The sequence below is a fragment of the Protopterus annectens genome, chromosome 1.part2 (assembly GCF_019279795.1).
Source record: "Protopterus annectens isolate FY-2018-M chromosome 1.part2, PAN1.0, whole genome shotgun sequence".
Lineage (NCBI taxonomy): Eukaryota > Metazoa > Chordata > Ceratodontiformes > Protopteridae > Protopterus > Protopterus annectens.
This window is the reverse complement of record NC_056727.1, coordinates 1,188,615,611-1,188,637,294: the sequence shown is the minus strand read 5'-3', so window position 1 is coordinate 1,188,637,294 and position 21,684 is coordinate 1,188,615,611. Positions and strand designations below refer to the sequence as shown.

Here is a 21,684-nt window from a genome sequence, read left to right as displayed (position 1 = left end):
AAAGACTTACACCAGCGACCAGAGCTCAACATGCTGTTAAAAAGAGCCGAACAGAGAAAGCAATTCTGATTTTAGCCTCTCTCCTCCATACTACATGGCTTCTTCAAACAATGGAGAGGGCACATTCCTTGCAACTGTTATAAGAACATCACATTGTCCCACAAAACGTGTACTACAAAATGCACTCTAAAATGAAGTGTGATAAGATTATACACCTAATACAAGCTTGTACTGCAACTATTGTCTATTTTCCTATAAGGATAACACAAGTAAATCAAACATAACATGATGCATTTAAACCAGGCTGCACTATGTGATTCTGCTGTAACTAAGTAGTGAAGCAAAATGAAAACATTATTGTTTAATTTACAAAAAAGCAGATGGACAGCACTTTTCATGCACCTAAAGCATTGTGAAAAGCAATGGTACAGACAGTGCACAGCATTTGTGTTACATGTGTGAGGGTCACTCATGCAGTGCTTGAGCCTATGTGTAGTGTCTGTGTATGTGTGCACACGCAGAAGAATCCTTCATACAGTATATGTTGCTGTGTTTTTGTAGACCCCAGCTTTTCAGTTCACCATAAAACCATAATGTCATACAATGGAACAAAACAAGGTCTACAAACGACAATACTGTCTGACAGGGCAGCAGTGATAACTGTATAATTTTCCAGAAATACTAATGTATTTTAAATGTTTATATGGCTTAATACCAGAAGCCAAATGAATGTATCTAAAATATTACATAGGTGATATACACAGCAGCTTGGCAAGTATACCTCCCCTGCCCGGTGAAGTGAAAAGTAATATTCTAAGCATTCAGCATGGAAACATAACTCCATAACAATTTGGGAGTTTGGCTGCAGCATACCTGCTTAACAGATTTCAGTTTTTATCTTAACCTTGTTTTTTCCCCTGCTGCCTGACAATCATCAGCTCTCCCTTAATCATTTGTCATCAAACAGGCATCCATCAGGGATTTTGTGTTTAGGTCCCTAATCCAACCGTGGTGGCTGACATGAGAAACCACATTACTGCAGGGACATTCTGTGCCCCAACAGCTGTATTTGTGCTTCCAGAAACATGCCTATAAGGGCTTATATCACAGCTTAGAATGCCAAGCCCACACCTTTGGCCACTGCTGTTGTGCAATCACCGCTTACATGGGAGCAATCTGGCCAATTGGGAACACTGTTTCCCTCTCTTCAGGATGGGTGAGCTCACATAAGCTACTTTCTCCCTCCATCCCCTGCCCACCTCTTCTAGTGTCCTGAGCTAATAGGTAAACTAAACTCATGTTGTCCGGCTGGTAGTCTTAGCTTTATCCTTCAATACCACACAACCGGCAAATGATTTAATTTGAGTATGTGACCTTGCGTACCTACTCAGATTGCAAATTTTGTACTTTTTGAACTTTATGTATTTTTTTCTTTCCCTGCAGATGTCCTTCTTGGTTTGTAGTATAATGTTTTGCTGCAGGCATACATTTCAGTTATATCTGCATTTCTATAAAACCTGTTTGTTCTAGTTCATAAAGCATTTCCAGCAGTCACCTCCCAACCACCAGGTCTTAAATGTGCTAATGGTCAACTGTGTCATAGTCTTCAGCTTTTAAGTTAATGCAAATTTGATTGCTGTAGCCCTGTGGTGAGTTTGCTTTAAGGAAATCTGAGTATATCTTTTAAAAAATGAAATTAGCTCTTCAAGCCCTTATGATTTACTGAATAGTCCATTAAAGCTTAAAGAGAAGCATATTACTATACAAACACATAAAGAAATCATATAAATCTGTGTTTACATGCATGTTAGGTTTCCTTCCCTCATATGTGTAGTTTGTAAACAAAATACATTCCATAAGTGTCATGCTATTATCTTGCAAAGGGTTAATAACAGTTGGGACAAGGCAAAGATACCCTTTATTAAAGGGGATGTTCTTATAAGCAGAGCTCATGTGCAAAAGATGCACGCTACTCACTCGGCTGTCATCTGCACGACCAGGTCGAAGGATGCAAACCCAGCATTTACGAAGTTCTCCTTGTATCGGCCCATTTTTATTGCATCAAGCCAGTCGCTCACTGTGGTGAAGGTGGTATAATCAGGAACACTACGATCCAGCAAGGGCTGAGACATGCTGCAGGCAGAGCACAGTGGGTGCAATAAGTTACAAGCAATAAGACACGCATACAAAATAGTTAAATGGGGGTCATTTAAAGAAAGAAAATTGCAGTACCTCTACACAATCAGCAGCTGTATAAAATATGTTAGATGTAAGGCATTTTTTTAAATCTCCTTCCCATCAGAGTATGATCCTACAGTAATATTTGCTAGTTTTGTGTCATCTTTTGTTGTCATATGTGCACAAATAATGCACTGTGGCAAGTTTCCAGTATAATTTAATATGAACAACAGTTATCACAGTGTTTGAACATAATTTTCCTAGCAACCATTGTGCAAAACTGCAGGTCATCCCGACATAAGCAAGTCTGCAGACTGAGTACATTTTATGAATTTTTCCAAATCACAGCTCTGAAATTTAAATTACTTTTTAAAGATTACTACCACAGCTGTTACTTTCAACACACACAACCATACAGAATAAGGAGCTCTGAGCAGGGATGTCTAAGTTTGAAGCAATTGTATGGAGACTTACTACTACCAAACAGTGGGGACCAGAAAAGGCAAGGTACACAATCACAAATAATGGAACAGGAATGTGGTTCTATGAAAAAAAAAATCACAAATCACTGTGGTAACAATACATTTTTATGTTCTGTGTGTTTTTTTTAATTACAAATTTGTATTGTATACCTGAGTGGAAACCACTTAAAATTAATTTATTAAGTTAAGCTCTCCAGCTGTCAAAATGGCTGCAAGGTAGTCACCTCATATTTTAACTTTTAGGACAGCTTTCCTTATCCCACAGTGTAATTTTTATAACATCAGCTCACCTTGCTGTATCTTTCAATATATTATCAGTACAGGGAACATATTGCCTTCAAAAGCTAGTTAGCTAACTGCTTTAACTCTCGGTATACTTATGGTGTTACTTACACTGTAATGCTTAACTACATGATTCTACGGGACCATCACGCTTCTGTGAAATTGTGTACATATGGTTGAAATATACAACCTTCCAGATCTTGCTTCTAATGTTCTTTTTTAATGAAACAGTTCTCTACACAGAAACACAACACTGAACATCAATGTACTTATAGATATTGTCTAGTCTTGGTAGCAATACAGTACTGAATAATCAAAATAAAATAAAAGACAGTGGCATATAGATAGTGTTGATGCCTCACAGCAAGAGACTCCTGGTTTGATTTTTGGCTGGGGTGTCCTCTGTCCCGAGTCTGCATGTCCTCCCTGTGTTCTCATGGGTTTCTTTGGGGTGCTCCTGTTTCCTCTCACATTCCAAGGACACTGTAAACTAGCCTCAGGTGTGCATGTGACTGTATGGTGTAGAAGAACTACTGTAGCAGGGCTAGCAAGCTGGCGCTGTAAACCTTGGCTCTAGATGATTATCACTGTTGAAGTGACATCCCTGCCCCATGTGCAAAAATGTGAAAAAGGTGTTATGGATGAATAGATGCATACTGAGAAAGAAACAGGTAGGTGCTGTCAGTGGAATAGCAGAACTGATCAAAAGGTTCAGTAAAGAAGAACCCAAACACATTTAATATGTGCTCTCCCTTCACAAATAGGTCTGGTATGACAAGCAAATAAGAGCACTAGTGAAATCCTCCAAAGCAAACTGAGTCCAAATTGGCCACATCTACTAGAGACAGTCATAAGGCCTTCGTCACATGTGTCCACAAACTCAAAGGAAGCACCCAGATCTGTTCACAACTGGTGGTCAAGGACACCACATATACAAATGCCGTAGATATAGCAAACTTGCTGGCTGACAGATTCAGCTAAAACTTCACCCCTCTGCCCCCCCCCCCATCAGTAAATCAGGACATCCCTAGTACCTGCCCCCTTCCCCTTATAGCTAGGGAACAGTTCATCACTGTTCTCTCAAAGACAAACAATACAGCCTCCATGGGACCCGATAACATCCCAGGCTGCATCCTACATGAACTCAGGTAGGAACTTGTAGCACCATGAGGCTCACAATTCAACCATAGCCTGAGTACCAGCTTTGTCCTAGCTGAGTGGAGGACAGACATTGTCATCCCTTTGCACAAAGGTGGAGTATCCAACAATCCAGGAAATTATAGACCCATCAGCCTAACTAGCCTGATCTGCAAGGCCATAGATCGGCTTATCACGGACCTCATTAACAAGGACATTGGCAACCTCCAAACACTTGATCCCACACAGTTTGGCTTTGTCAAGGGTAGGTCATGTCTGCTAAATTTGGTCGACTTCTTTGAGACAGTCACCAAAGCCAAGAACGAGAGGAAGATGGTGCACACCACCTACCTTGACCTGGACAAAGCCTTTGACACTATTCCCCATTCGGGCATAATAAATAAACTCTCTCAACTAGGCATCAATCCATATGTTACCAGATGGGTATTAAACTGGCTCACCAATAGAACCCACCTAATCAAAATAAGGGAAGCCACCTCAAGCAGTAGACCCATAACAAGCGGCGTAGCCTAGGGTTCGGTCTTGGGGCCTCTGTTATTTGAGATATACTTTTCTGAGGTGCAGTCCAAAACCAGTAGGCTATGGCTGACCTGGTTTGCAGATGACTGCAAGCTGGGTGCTGTCATCGATTCAACTAGTGATGTGGACATCCTCCAAGAGTGTCTCACTCAGACAAATGATTGGTGCCAGAAACATGGCCTAAATCTGAATACCAAAAAATGCATCATCATCCCCTTTGGGGAGAGTGATGTCCCAATAAATTATCACATTAATAACAATGTCCTAAGCATACAATCAGTTGTGAGGGATTTGGGCACCCAGGTTGATAGCAACCTGGCTTTTGACCACCATGTTGCTTCCGTTGTACAGAAAACCTTCCACATGGCCCAACTCATAAGTAAGGGTATCTCATCCAGGGACAAGGAGGTCATAACATCTCTGTATTCTTCCCTTATAAGGCCCATTACTGAGTACAACATCCCTTTCGGCATGTACCTCGCAAAGCACATACAGCAGCTGGAGAGACCACAGAGGTTCCTCACCAGGAGAATCCAGGGCCTCAAACATCTACCCTACACAGACAAGCTAAAAGCCCTATCCCTCTACTCAGTTTCATACAGACTCCTCAGGGGTGATCTCTGTCTGGCATAGAAGGCAATCACGGGTCCCATCTTGATGGGACTGCTGCATATCCGCAGGTCAAGCTCCACTCGAGTAATTCACATGTGTGGCCTCAACCTGGTCTAAGACATCAACAGGACTTGTTGGCTGGACAGAGACTCCATCTATGGAATAGACTCCTTCTCCAAATCAGAGTATCTCTTTACCCGTTTTTAAGTGCAACTTGGATAACTGGATGGGAAACAGAAAATACACCCCTTGGATTCCACCTGTGTCTTTGCTGGACAGGGGCATCGAGGGCTGACTTGTCTAAATATGGGCTAGGCTTATAAGGGCCTCAGGGCCAATAGCATAGTAACCTCCTATGATTCTATGATAATAAGAACTATATCATATATACACAACTTAAAATGTTTGAAGAAACACAAACTGGAAACTGTGGTGGTGCATGTATTTCTTTAGAGTGGAAAGCATGAAAGCTGCTACAGCTTACACTGTAAATGTAACAGAGTACCATTACATCTGTAGTGCTTTTCAAAATGTTGTAGTTTTTCTTCTTTTACTTTTTATTTGCTTACCAATTTGATAACTGGATAGAAAACCAAGTTAATTTCAGACATTTTTCACTCAAAACTTGGGCCTTAAAGGCAAAGGTAAATGGGTGTACATATTCAACCAGTTCAGATCAGCCAATTTAACAGCATGCCTTTTGAAGGCTGGGGGAAACCAAAACATTTAGGAAAAGCCCACAGACAAACTGGAGACACAACATGTGATTTCTACATGGAAAGCTTCCAGAAGTCAGGAATGAAGTCTGCTACCATAATGGAGAAACAACTACTGTGCCACCTTTCTGCTCCATATAAGTTTTTTGAAAAAGGTTAAAAGAAATAGGGTTAGATTTACGAATGGTAGACGTTTCCAAATGTACATTTATTCAACAATTACATCTAAATGAAGGATAACTCATAAAAGCCAGAGTCTTAATACCTCTGTGTCTCTTGTTAGCTGAAGACATACACAACAGTCCAAGTAGCAATACTTAGCTTTCCTGTACTTTCCTATTAGTAATCAGTCGTACCCCATTTCCTTGATGATAAATGTTCCTGCAACCCCTGAAAGGCACACTCTCCTGCTTTGCAGTGTCAGTGACCTTTAATTTGAAGTCATGCAGTTTGGTAACTGAAACACCTTTGTCCACATTCTTCCTAGGTTTCCCTCAGCCTGATGCTTATCTCTTTGGTCATAAAAAGGTCATCTGACTTCCTGACCTTTGCTCACAATGGAAGAGGTCACCAAACTTATCATTTCCTGTCTATCACTCATTGGTGAGCAGTAATAGACAAGTAAAGGAGCCAGAGGAGAAACATGTTAACCAGACCTACAATCCCCTGCCATCCTATGTGTATTTGGTAAGTCAGATATACATTACTTTTGGCCTCAGTAATATATACCCAGTGTAAAAATATTAGAAACTACTGTAATCTGCAATTAAAAAATAAAATAAAAGCACGTTTGACTGTGACTAAGACTCCCTACTAAAGTAAACAGAACAGGGCAATGTCAGTTTTATTAATGACAAACATTACTTATGGCAAACCTCTATTGTGCAAACAACTGGAACACTGACACACTATTTTGCATTCAAAGAGTATCAGTGGAATGACAAAGGCTTCCCTCTGGATTTCTGACACCTGCCTGTTAACAAACTGCTGCCATATTGCTACCTAGTTAAATCCTCTAGACTAACCAGGCTAATCCCGCCAAGAGACTAACTATGGGAAGTCAGTGATATTGGTCTTTACTATGAGATTTTATTGACCAGACACCACTTCATTCTACTCACCCAGTGTCAGTTCACAGGCCCGTTCACTTTACCTTGGGATAAGCTGAAAATGTTCATTTATTTTAATAGCATTGCTTCCTTGTTTTCAGGAAACATGTTGAGATGACTATAGTTCCAGCCTGAATGACAAAATGGCAACTTACACATACCTTCTAATTCAAAACAGTTGATTTGAAGATGTAGGTGATGAAATAAGCAAAAATAAAAAAGAAATATATCAATACATCTCTTGTTCTATTACATTTCTTCTAAATGCAGAAAAAAGTTGCTGTATTTTATCGTAAACAGACTGCTACAACTAAGAAGATCAGGTCTAAGGTGCAAATTGTGTTGCCAAAAGTTTCAGAAAATTCAAATATAGATCTATTTCTTTCAAGTATTACCATTCAACTAGTCTTTTTTTCCTATACTGGTCACACTTTTGTCAGCACAACTTATTATACAGAGTGATTTTCTGCTGCAATTTATCACTAAATAAACCTTCCATACTGCCCTCAGCAACCAAACTATCTCTTGTCTGGACACAGTGTGAAAAGTATACAGTGCAGCATCATACATGGCTAAGATTTCTGCCTCATAGCCCCAGGTTCAATTCTGATCTTTGGTCACTGTTGGAGTAAGCAGGTTATTCCCTTATCTCTGTGTAGTTTCTTGGAGTACTGCAACTTCCTTCCCCTCACAACAATTGCTAACTGAATAGTTAAACCAAAGCTATTAATGTTAGACTGCATTTACTCTTTATTGTGGCTGAAAATGGTCCAAGAAGGACAAGTAAACTCGCCAGTTAACAAATGCATAAATTAAAATAACTAGTACTGATAGCATGGAAAATGTCTTTTATTTAATTATGTTAAATTCTGTTTATTTTAGGTATTTAATTTTTTTTTATAAAATTTGCTTTCATAACAAAATTAAGTACCTGCAGAAAAAATACATATAGGACAAAGAATATCTGGACTCTATATTTATTTATTATACAGCTATTTAAACAGTAACACAAGTGATTACTGCTTATTATTTCAAAGGATTCTAAATATTCAAGCCAAGCAGCACAATTCAAATGGTTAAGGTCATGCACTGCTAATGAGCTTCATCCTATGCTACCAAGGTTTGAATACTTCAGTCTCCACTTGCATACACTGTTATACTAAGTCTCTTAACTGGTGCCATGTACCCTGTTCATTTCTGAAAAGGACCACTTTAAGATTATCTGGTTAACAAATTAATTAACATTTACATAACCTCATTTTGAAGAGTGTTGTTGAACTTGGTTTCACTAGTGCATTTTGCAGTAACCAGTTATTCATTTAGGGATTTTATTTTTTTTTTCCCTTACACTGTTTCATATCATGATATATACATTTCAGAAGTTTTTCCAGAGGAATCTCTAACTGCCAAATTTTAAACAAATGAATAAACTACCCCTTTAGTCATGTTTTAATCCAAAATAATTTTGCAAAGAATTAACTTCTTTACTTTGCGCACTCTAACAAAGAATATGATGTGTAAAATGCAGTCTGGATTTTGCAGTGCATTACGTGCATGCATTTTCTTGGAAGAAAACTAGTGTATGATTAAGATATACAACAATCGGTGGTATGCAAAAATAAACTGCTAATCAATCAGTATAACTTCTCATAGTTGAATGTGGGCATGACAGTTGTGGTCTGTCTTCTTTTAAGTCTTACATACTCCCCTGGGGATAAACACAACCACTGTTAAGAATAAGTGCCCTGTGTGCTACTAACACAAATAAAGGGCTTTTCAGTCTCTAGAAACGATGCCTCGTCACCTTTCATGATCATGGAATACAGGAGGTACTGTGTACTAGTCAATGCAATGATTTCCATGTCTGTAACAGTTTTCACTTGCATATAGAATATCTATGAAAAAGAAATTCAGCCTGCTAACCTTCCTGAGGACACTGCAAGACACCAGATAGTTGTACACAAGTCTATATTGATTTGTAAAGTGCTAAATGCAGAGACACAGATTTTTTGCAGCAGTATTTTCTAACAGCCACTACAAGGCTCTCAGGCTTCCGTAGAATGTCCTAACTTCTTTTCTGTGACTTAAAGCCAATTGGTGGTAGAATATTGCCCAGGGTTTGGCTGACATACTTTATAGTCTCAACAATGGTCTCACATGCTACAGATTTAGAAGGAGATTAAATATAATAAGATGGTTCAAGAAGCTGGTATAAAAGGATAAATAAAAGGATGTTTACCAGAGGATTTATTGTGTAACTCTATATGAATTCTTAAGGAAGCTTGAGCTTTAATGGAAAAATTCCACAAGTGAAAAAAAGAAAAAAACACAGAATTCCAGGAGTGTTGACACACCCCAGCTGAAGCTAAGAAGCTTATTTCATGAGGTCTGACCCATAATAGCTGTAGGCAAAAGGCTAAAATATCCAGCAGTGTTACTCACTCTTACGTCACTACTAGTAACTGCATCAAAATCCAAGACTACTTATCTTGCGATTAGAAAACTGTTTCAGATTAGGACTTAAGTTCTCTCCTAAGGCCCCTAATAATAAACAGTGCACTGGGGAACATTGGCTATACATGTTGATATTTTACTTGTGTACACGAAGCTTCACTCTGCAGTTTTACCTTTCTTTATCTATGGTCAACAGTGTACAACTTATAATTTAGAAAAACTTCAGGTCTGGCTCTACAGAACAGAAGACAGTTGACCTCCAAAGTGTCAGAAAGCTCTGTTTTACTATCTTTAACACAAGTTGCAAACTCCTCTAAGAACTGTATTACACCTCTGCACCACAACTGTATCTATCAGTCCTTCCTGTCATTCATTCATGTAACCCTGTGTGCACCTACAGTAAACATAAACCTGCAACATACAAACCAGGTGCTTCAATGTTCAGTGCTGACATCTTTTGTTCCCTTTCATGAGGCTATGGTCATTATGAGTGTTAGAAAATGGTTTTAATCAATACCTTCTACCCTTGTGTGACAACAAAATGTTTTATATGCAAGAGAGGTTAGTTCCTCACCTTTCACCCATATACACTTTATAATTACTAGACAAGTTGTAAGCTTGAGTTTAACTTTCAGAGTTTGTTTATTTTCCGAATTCCATAGACTGATGCAGGTATTACTAAGGCTCTCACTCCAAAATAATATGGTTCAGTGAAAGGACATACCCTGAATGGACATTTGAGACCACCTTGAGGCTGGCAGCATTCCGTATAAGCTTATCCAGTGTATTAACTATCTGAGCAAACTTAGGCCTTAGATTTCGGTCTTTCACCCAGCAGTCTAGCATCAGCTGATGAAGGGCAGTTGGACAGTCCATAGGAGGAGGCAAACGGTAATCCTGTTCCACAGCATTGATAACCTAAAAATATATAATAATAATAATAATAATAATAATAATAATAATGATAATAATCCACTGGAACAGCTAACGAAGTTACTAGATGAAAGCAAAGTGATCTTCAATAAACTTACATCTTGGTTTGACATGTCCCAATATGGCCGCTCTCCGTATGACATCACCTCCCACATGACTATACCATAGCTCCAGACATCACTAGCTGAAGTAAACTTTCGATAGGCAATAGCTTCTGGGGCTGTCCATCTGATGGGAATCTTTCCACCCTATATGAAAAAGAATTAGGAAGAAGGAATTACAATTTAAATCAAAAATACACACAAAATGTGACATTTTAAATTCCACAAAAATATATTTTTTATTTTTTTGTATATGGTTTTGGAAATCAAACTGCTTTTGCTACTCTATCACCCATTAATTTCCCCATAATGTCTGTGTTGCCATCTCATTTCCCTATAACCATCTAGTTGCTTGCAACACATTCCACCCCCTTGGAGGATCTGCCTCTTCTCCTCTCATTGTCAATCAGCATATGGTAAAGTGATGATACCTCAGTGGAGAGAAGGCCATCATCCAGACTGCTGCTATACTGGCTTCTTTAGTTTTCCCTGGCCTATGTGTTGGTCTTCATGATAGTCTAACATCTATACACCCCCTAGAATGCCCCTACATCATGCATGACCCTGTGCCTGTCTCATATGGCTATTGTGCTATGCACCGGTTGGTGGGGTATAGCACATATGTCTTGACCAGCTGCTGTACTCTGCATTACCTACCTCTTCTAGTCAAAGATATAGTAATCGAGGTTACCTCTATCCTATTACGATGGGTGATTTGCTGTTAGATGTTCATTTATACCTCCATCACTAATTCCTCAAATGTATGGAATGCTAGTCAGCTTTGGATCATCACTATCACTACCAAGGCTGTATCCTTGTGTGGCACAGAGCCTTTTTTTTTCTGCATTTTTAAGTACTACTAGCCAGGGAAATCATAAAACAGATCAACAGGTAGGCTAGCCACGGTGTCTGCCACCCAAGCTGAAAAAAACTTTATATTTAACTCATTAGTGCACAGACCTGTATCAGTATTACTATTATCCATACCCAGGGGTATAGCCAGTGAACTCCATTTTGTACTCACAGATGCTTACTGCTACCCCCCATCTACTTTGCATTTAAAATGTGGTCATATCACTTGAGCTGTTCCGACCTTCACCCACCCCAGATTTAGTGTGCGTAGAATTTTCAGCTGCTCAGTCAAAAACTATTAGAGGTATCATTTTTAGATTTGCAATCCTCTCTGTAGGCAAGCTACATACATGTTTTTAGAGGCATTAATCTAGATGGTGATAGACATCATATGGCTTAATAACGCCCCAATGCTTCTAACAGGTTCAGAAAAAATTGTGCTCTTTGGAATACAAAGAGTATGCCTGGCAACACCCTTGCCACATCTACAATGTCTGCATTTGTTTTTATACCACACAGATGATAGCACATATAGTGCCTGGTGGAAGTAGGTCTTTAGTATGTCAGTTTAATGACTATACAAGAATACTGTGAGCACCAAAAGACAGCAGATGGGATTAGCTGATGCCTTCACCAGACAGAGAGTTTAGATCATGCATAATATGTGCAATGTTCTGTGATCTTGATACAAAGAAACCAGAGTATCTGGAAAGCATTCTGATGTCTTTCACCATGTGGGAGTTCAACAGTACAGGACGAATGTCATGATCTCCAAGAACACACCCACACCCCCCACACAAACACACACATAGTGTCGCCAGTCACCAAAAATAAATCAGAAAGGATGCAAAAAGCTTAATGCAGGGTCCAGCTAGACTGCACAACAGCCAGTGTTGGACCATGCAAGCCATGGAAGGCTGGAGAGGAGGTCTATGGGTTGCAGCAGAGTATTGTGACAGATGAAACTGCTTGACCCACCAGACCCACAGTAAATGTGTTGCCGGCTTGTGCATGTTGTCTGCAAGACTGCTGCACCATTTAGTACTTTTTTGCAACTCAAGTGACATACAAATCAAGACATATCACTTTCTGAACTGGTCAGTCATGCAAGATGGGAACTAGTGGTTTAGATATGAGAGGGTTGAGAAAAAGTACAACACATAATGCAGGACTCTCAGGGGTGGGGAGAGGAGGCACTATGCTACAGTGGGTTTTATGTGGAATTGCTACTGCTGAGGACCCTACCATGTAGTGAAGGCCACCAGTACATGAAAACGGATTTCTACAACAAGACTCAGACACCACTGTTGAGAATGAGCATCAGTGGACATACTCTAGATACAATATATTTCCATAATGTTGCTCTACAGCCATTATGTGATATTTTGACACAATAAACCTCTGCTGCTTAACTATAAAACACTTACCTGACTTATTATTATTAACCCAGTGCCATTTTATACACTCCCTGGAGTTTTAATTCAATTGCATTTTCATTCATTGTCAGAATACCAGCTTAATATTATTCAGAATGGGGGGGGGGGGTTGGCAGGACTGCAAACTTGCACTCAGTGGGTGGATGACATTAGAAACCTACTGTAAGATGTATACACATTTACCCACCCAGAATCAGCCCACACACACATAACGGATACTTTGGAGTACCACCAACTGACCTGTTTCACATATTTGAGAAGTGGAAGTAAACTGAAACTCCAAGCAAAAACCCATAAGGACAACATGCAGGCTCCTATCACAGCCAAGCACTAAACTGTAAAGCTAATTCCTGAAAGACAGGCATGATAACTACGATGTGACTCACTTCCCTACTTATGTGTTACCAATGATGAGAATTCTGACAAAGTCAACACGTCTGATTGCCAGACCAAGGCTACTACTGTCAGCTGACTGTTTACTGCACTATTCCCACAGCTGGTACTTCACTCCTAGGCTGCCCACTCATGGCATGAGGTTAAGACAAAACATTAAAATGCATATACATATCTACTGCATTTCAGCACACTGGCTTAATAGTATTAAAGAGCTCTGTATAATGATGCAACTGTAAGCCATTGAGCTCTGACATGTCTATTTACGTAACTCCAAAGATGCCTTGAAAAACAGAGATGTGTAAATGTCTTTATACACACAGTTTATTCATAAACCGTCCATATAAATATCTGTAAGATCTGGACAGTATACAATTTAACTGAAAATTATAAGCAGTAATTTATTACTGTAAAATTAAGTAATTTAATAGATGGATAAGGGCAACGAACAATAACTGCAACATGCCATAACTGCAGTCCCTTCAAAAGCTTTCATAAGGTAACAAGGTGGAACTCATAGGCAATTCATGAATGAAAAGGCGAGGTACATGATGAAAATTATTTGCTGTAAGTATCTTGCAATTCCCTGTATCTGAACAGGTGAATGGATGTAAAGTCTAATTCACCTGGGCTCTGCTTTATTCAAGATCACCTACTTAGCCAGCGCCCAATTTGTACAACTGTGATTATTTTAAAACTTTAATATTATATGTCCTGTACCATTCTAATGTCAGTCCTTACGTAAAGAGCTAGTAAACATCTGCATCTTATCAGTACTAAAAACAATCTAGTAAACATCTGCATCTTACCAGTGAACTGGTATAAGTTGGATCTGTAGGATCATCCTCTAGAAAGCGAGAAAGTCCAAAATCTGACACTTTGCAGACCAAGTTGCTGTTGACCAAGATATTGCGTGCTGCTAAGTCACGGTGAACGTAGTTCATCTCTGACAGATACTTCATTCCTGCAGCAATGCCTCTTAGCATACCCACAAGCTGGATCACTGTAAATTGCCCATCGTTGAGCTATAAATACACGAGAAGGGGTAAAATGAGCATCAGAAAGAAAGAAAACAGAAGAATATCTAATCTTCACTTTCAGCTACCACCGTGCAAACATTTCTGATATTTATATTGCTGTGGATTCTGTGAGTAAAATCATCAGGAAAACATAAGTCTTTTTCATGTAATCTGTTGTTATACTGGACTATGACCTAATGTGTAGCACTACTTAACAGCACTAAGTCATATACATTAAAATAAGGAAAGAAGGCTACTGTAAAACATAATTTTCAGAAGGCCTGCTTACTGGGCTCAGCTGTCAGACAACAAGACTTCTGAAATGCTCTCTCTCTCTCTCTCTCTATCTATCTATCTATCTATGTATGGGTCTATATTACATTACAGAAAGTCCAAATCAGCAAAAATAAATCCAGCAAGACAAAACCACCAAAACTGTATCAAGCATCAAAGCAAATGTTTACTTTCCCGAAGTTTAACATATTAAAGCAGCAGCTGCACTTGGAGCTTCTGAATGGAGATTGCAGTACAGTGAGGCTCGGGAAATGTACCCTTTTCCTCACTGTAGTGTGATCTTGGTCCTCTTACATGGGGGGGGGGGGGGGTGGAGATGGGTTTGCCTCCTTGCAAAAATATAAGAGAAGCTGTTTTCTTTTGAAGCAGTTGCTGTTTCGACATTTTAAACTTCGGGAAAGTAAATATTTAGTTTTATGCCATTTCTGTGTTGTCTCGCTCGACTGATTTTTCGCTAATTTGAATTTCGGTAATGTAACAAAGAGCCGTGTACATACGTACGTACTCACACACACACACGCACACGCACACGCACACACACACGCACACACACACACACAGATGAGTACACAAAATGAGTGAACAATGGAATGTGGGTACCATCTCCTTATTTATTGGATTGTATGTGACTTGGACAAATGTACAAATCATGTTTTTTGTGAGGTATTACAGCCAAGTTGAAAACGAAACACCAGCTGTATTTAAGGAAAATCTATCAGTTATCACATCTCAGCAGGTTTGCTGTGCACTTGGAGATACAATTCCACATTTAGCACAAGAATATAGCTTAAACAATGCACTCTGACAAAATGAAGACAGGAGTGAAAAAAGTGGTTTGACTACTGTCAGCATCCTTTTCATCCAGAGCGAGTTTTAAAAGGGTAAAAACAGTCTTGGAATTTGACTATGACACCAAACACACTGGTATTAGGAATGTATAGCTGTGTGTGAGTTTGTGTGTATGTTTGTATATACAAACACAAGATCTCTTGAGTTTAATGCTCTGAAAGAACATTTGATGGAAAAAAAAATCTCTCTCTCTCTTTCCAGCCCTGAAGGTCAACATTTCTGATGAGGCAGCAAACGCATCTTTCTTTCAGATCCTGTCAAGGCAGCAAAACAAGAAAAGGGATTTGAGCTTTTGAAATTCATGAGATGTCTTGATGAAAAGAACAGTTCCTCTGCAGACTGAGAAATTCGTCTTCATTTCCCTAATCAGCACCGCAGTGGATGCTGTGCTTCGTCAAGTGATCATCAGTAATTACTGAATGTTGGGCTGCAGCTAACTTGGCCTCTCTGAAACTGCACTGTTTAACATGAGAAAAACAAGCTGATCCATCCCAGTTTTTCTTAATCTGACTGCAACAATGCTTGAGGGTGCAGAAAGAGATGAGAAATAAGCCGAAGAGCTTAAAAGGTTAGGAAGGACCCCCCCCCCCGAAAGTAATCAATAAAAAGACTGCAAGTTAACATTTTCATGTTGGCTATGTGAATGCAGTACAATTACATACATTACAGTACTCTGAACTATACAGCCCCCATATGTCCTGTTGCAATGATATCAAAGTAGACATATATGTCAGTAGATATTTAACTGTGCCATTAAACTTCAACTGTTTAATGATTTTTTGCAATTCATAAGATGGCCAGTCCTGAAACCTTTACTACTTCAGAATTATGTTAAACTAATCTCTGTAACAACATCGCTGACATAAGAGGGTTTTTACACAACAGCATCTGTATCTTATTTACTGGGTGTAGTCTTGCTTTAAGTACTTAAATAACAATGCAGAGGGATTTAGGATGCGCCTCTGTGCACTTTGCAAATATCTACAATATAGCGGATACAGATTGTGGAGTGGCTAGAATAAGGGACCACTTCCCCTAATTAGAGGATTGGCAGATGAAGTGCAGCTTAAATTCATATTAAGTAAGATCAAGATAATGCAACAAGGTAATTGAAAAAAAAGAAACGACAGGTAAAATCTTCAGAATGGGGTGTCATTATTATTATTAGTATAACTATTATCATTACTATTGTTGCTGTAGTACATGGATTGTCATGATTAAGCTCTAAAATAGTCCAGAAAGGTTAAGCTTGTTATGCACTTTTGTCACCACCTAGGTACAAGCTTCTCATTGAGCACTGAATCTGGGAAACACTACCTGTGGATTAACAAATGATGGCAGTGTCCCAGCATTCCAAGCAGCTGTGGTTTGATCATGACATCCTGACAATACCAAGTATCTCATCCACTTCTAGTCATAGTTCTCTACTCAATCAGCAGTGTAACAGTGAAACTGCTTAACTTGCACCTCAGCAAGTATGCCGCTTTTTTTTTTCTGATTGAGAGTTTTTGACCACTGGAAAAGACTGCTCGAGTTGGTGGTAGGCCGAGACTTTACAAGGGCCTTCAGGGAAAGCATTGGATGATTGGAAGAAGTTAGTGAAACTCTGATTAGAGGAGGCAGCATTTACATATTAGACATGGGAAGACGAACTGTCATATTTTGTGACATTATGCAATACAAGACCTCTGCACCATGGTGCAGGTGTGACGCAGTATGCTACAGCATTTCTACACGTTACTACTTAATTTTCGCAATTATTTTATCTAGTTAAATGGACCCAATTCATGTGTAACTGCTCCTGGATTCAGAAATTCCTTGAAGTGTTCCTTTCATCTCACAACAATGTTCATAGGTGAGGTCAGCATTTCTCCACCCTTGCCGAAAGCAGCCTTGGTAATGTCCCCTAACCCTGTGGAAGGATATTTTGTCAGAGCTTCTTCAGGGCCATCTAAATGTCTTCCTCCATAACCAAGTCAAACTCCCACACACAGGTCTTCATTTCACTTCAATATCTGTCACAGCTTCTGAAACCTGCCTTCCTGGCTTGTTGGTAAATATCATCCAAATCCGGAAAACATCTTCACTTCTATCACTGCAAGGCAAGCTTCTTACTTTCTTTAACGAGAAGTCTCCCATCTCCTCCACTGCACACTAGCAAGTTCTATGGATACTGCCTTGAAAAACACCAACCAGCTTTTAGCCACATTACTTGCTTCTAAGACCTTAAATGGCTGCATTATACCTTTAAAATCCATGACCTTTCTCAGTATACGGGATAAACCCTTCAGGAGGTAAAAGTTAAAATAATCTCATAAAAAAGTATCTACTAGGAATTCTCCGGCTTTGCTATAAATTTGAGCTTTCTGTTTCCATCCTGACACTAACATTCATCTGACCACATCTTTACCACCATCCGGAGGCTTGTTGACGGGGCAGTACCTCTCTTCTGATCCAAACATCCTGATATCTTCATGATATCTTCATCTTTGAGGAGGTCAGAGAGGCTCCAACAGAAGTACAATATGGATAACGCAGCTCAAGGGACTTATATGACCAACAGAGGTCGAGGGGGACAGACAGTGAATTGAAGGGGGACTCGGAGGGGCGGTTAACAGGGCAGAAGATGAACCTTGAAAACACATGCCCTCCATGTCTTATAATGAAAAACAACACTGGGGATTTTAATGTGTTCAACTATTCCTCAGTACCTATGGACGAACTTGCCTGTGATCTGCTATCCAGGGGCATGACTTTTGTACCAGATACTGAATGTGATCTTGCTAATACTATAATAGATTTAAAAAACTTTGTAAGAAAACTGAACCTGAATGTTTTATTTAAATCTGTAGATTACATTAGTAATCCCTTGCATATTTCTAGCAGGTACAACCCCCACTGCATCCCACATTGCAAATGTTTGAGAAGTTATGTGAATTTGATTTAAGGAATCTGAAAAGAAATGGAAGGGGCAATAACTTAAATGTTTATGAATTAGAATGTTTACAGGAATTGAAATGTAACTCTGGTCTCAGAATTATTAAACCTGATAAAGGGGGAGGGGCTGTGATTGTGGATATTATGGATTACAATCAGAGAATGAGAAATGTATTGATGAGTGGAACATATGAGAACAGTTCACTTAACCAACTGAATGGAGCATATAATCAGATTCATAATGACCTCAATGTTTTTTTTATTGAAGGATCCATTTCCATAGATGAACTAAACTTCTTAACAGTATTGTACCCAAATACACCATGTATTTTTGGACTACCAAAAATACATAAATCTTTACAGGGCCCCCCTATGAGACCCACTGTGGATGGGCGAGGTTCTATTACTTACCCATTAGCAAAATTGTTAGACATCAAGCTAAAACCTTTGTTAGCTAATGAAGATTATTTATGTAAAGACTCATGGGATTTTTTTGGAGAGGATTAACCGGTTGGAATTTAATGAAGCAGGGATTTTTATAACCTTGGACGTGAAAGACCTATATACAGTGATACCACACGATCTAAGTATGGAATGGTTTTGTGAGTACTTACATGAGAGAGGAATTCCTCAACCAAAAATAAATGTTTATGAACAACTTTTAAACCTGGTATTAAGGAATAATTTTATATTTTTCAATAAAGAATACTTTATTCAGACAAAGGGGGTTGCTATGGGCTCATCTTGTGGGGGCCTGTATGCAAACATAGTCATGCTCCAGTGGGAGAAAAAGTTCTTAATAGAATCAGTCTCTTATAAATATTGTAGACTTTATATTTGTTTTTTGGATGACATTTTTGTGTTGTGGGTTGGCCCGCAAGGGATGATTAATGAATTCTTAGTGTATATTAACAATTCTACCCAGTTTTTTAAGTTTCACCCACACTGTAGGAGTAAGTGAAATTGCATCCTTGGATGTTAGATTGGTAAAGAATAGCTCTTTAGGGGTGTTCCAATCTGAAATTTTCCGTAAGGAACCGTATTTTAATAGCTTCTTGCATTTAAACAGTGCTCACCTCCACAAACAGAAAAAGGCTGTCGCAAAGGGGCAATTTGTAAGAGCTGCCCGCATAATTACTTGTTTTGAAACATTCATTGGAGAATGTGAATTATTGAAAGAAATGTTTGTTAAAAGGGGTTATCCTACTATTTTAGTGAACGAGCTACTTATTGAAGTAGTAAATAAAAGAGAAAGGGGACACTTTAAAGCCATCCTTAACCAGGATATAAATGAACCACATTTACTTATAGCGATGGATGACCTTAATGGATATACAGAGACAGATGAGCTTGAGGAAATAAGTGAGACCATAGGGGTAACTGATGCTAGAGTGGTAGATGTTATGGCCTATCATTGGTCCAGTAAGGAGAATGTAGAGGTGGAAACTGAGACCATAGGAGTAGCATACTCCAGGTCAGCACTGGTTACAGCCTATAACAGGTCCAGAAAAAGTATTGCTGACATCGTATATAAGAATTGGGCTATTGTTAGATCATGCAATGATGTTCGAGAATGGGTAGGTGAAAAACCGAACATAGTATAGAGGAGGGGGTGAACCCTCAAAAATATTCTTGAAGCAAAAATTGAGAAACCTATAGTAGGCTATATGAAAAAATGGGGGTCATGCACAATGTGTACACACATTTTAGAGGGACTCTCCTGTGTAACAAATGGGACTATGATAAAGACAAAAAAAGAAAGGTTCGTGCCAGACTGAGAGAATGGTATATTGTGCTTTGTGCATGAAATGCCCAGCATACTACATTGGAAAAACTGAAAGGAAGATTAAAAGTAGAATTTACGAACATCTTAGAGAAATAAGGTTGAAGAAAGAGACGAATGCCCTTGCAAAACACTGTAATGATTTCCCTGACCATACTTTTAAGTTTATGATTCTGGACGGACTTGAAATTGACCCAAGGGGTGGCCCATGGACACTACAATTAGAAAAACAGGAGGCTATATGGCAAATTAGAATGAATGCAACAAGTTGGCCAGGTATAAATGATGCCCTGTCTTTAGCATGTTTTCTCAAATTGAAGGCACTAGACAGATAAATAGATAAAAAGAGAAGTGTGTATGTGTATATACATATACATACAGTTTATTTTAAATGTTTGGATGGTGAATGTTTTTATTGCAACATATTATGCATTTTATGGTTTACAATGAGAGAGTGTTATTTATCTTTTATACTGTTTCTATACCTTTAAAAAAAGAACTATCCAGCTGTTGAATAATTTATGAGATTTTAATTGATGAATGTAACTTACTGGTGGAGAGTAATTAGGGGGTTGTCTTTTACTATTTAAAAAAAGGGAGTGTTGATTGTGTGCTTTATCTTGAAAAAGTCACAAGTGCTTGAGTTATTGCTTATTTATTGCTGCTATTCAACTTATTTTATTTTTTTTTCCACAAATAAAGTGCTCTTTGAGTTAAAAGAGTTGGTTGCTGTCCTGCATCTGCTGCCATGGACTTTGTCTTGGAGTTTCTAGTTTCATTTTGCTGATATCTTCATGACAGATGACATGAACTCAACACCAGTCATGGATCTCTATAGCAAGTATACTTGTGATCAGCTCTGTGTTCCTACCTGATGTTTTGTACAGACAATCCACAACTAGCACAGAATTCCAATAACATTTCACCACTACAGTTCAGACTAGACAAGCTGTACAAGTTGCAGCTCTCCAGGTATCTCCATTATTCTCTATGGACATCTCCCAGCAGAACTACATGGTCAGCAGGAATTACTATCAAGTGATATACCAAATATCTGCACACAAGCAGTTAAATCTTGAATACAATTTAGTTGTATTTGCACATAAAGATTAAGCCTTCCTTTCTAGAACTTGCAGTCACACTGAGGTGAATATACACACTCCAAAAACCCAGCATCCAACTGGGGTTTTGTCAGTATCCCCACAATTTGGGGGCCTATACTAATGAGTAACTACAGCAGGGAAAGATTACCCCAATCAAGAAATCTCAAACCAGAATTTTCCTTATTGTTTCTGTCATTAACTGCATGACTTACAATGACCACAAATATTTAAGTTGGTCCCCATGTTGCTGCTTTTACTAAGTGGCATTAAGGTGATGTCCACCCATGGCAACTACATAAATAACTCTTCCAACTGTACAGTCTTCAGACAGATGACTAATCACTGATAGAAAGGCATCCATCTTGGAAGTGTCTGTCTCAATTTATTGCATTGCATTGCTAGTCTTCTTGTTTTATGTTGACCTTTGACATTACCAGCCATGATATGTAATCCTAATGATATTTCTCTTTGTAT

General features: G+C 38.9%; 1 protein-coding gene across 5 annotated transcripts in view; it reads right to left on the bottom strand.

The window, feature by feature from the left end:
• EPHB3 (EPH receptor B3) overlaps positions 1 to 21,684 on the bottom strand; it is a 231,858-nt gene that overhangs the window by 12,798 nt on the left and 197,376 nt on the right. For 4 of the 5 annotated variants that reach the window (XM_044060039.1, XM_044060041.1, XM_044060040.1 and 1 more), the window contains 4 exons: positions 14,035 to 14,250; positions 10,542 to 10,691; positions 10,235 to 10,428; positions 1,978 to 2,133 (listed from right to left, as the gene is read on the bottom strand). In XM_044060039.1, the coding sequence (XP_043915974.1) occupies positions 1,978 to 2,133; positions 10,235 to 10,428; positions 10,542 to 10,691; positions 14,035 to 14,250 (716 nt within the window). The remainder of the gene's footprint in view (positions 1 to 1,977; positions 2,134 to 10,234; positions 10,429 to 10,541; positions 10,692 to 14,034; positions 14,251 to 21,684) is intronic. The other variant, XM_044060044.1, reaches the window with a different exon arrangement.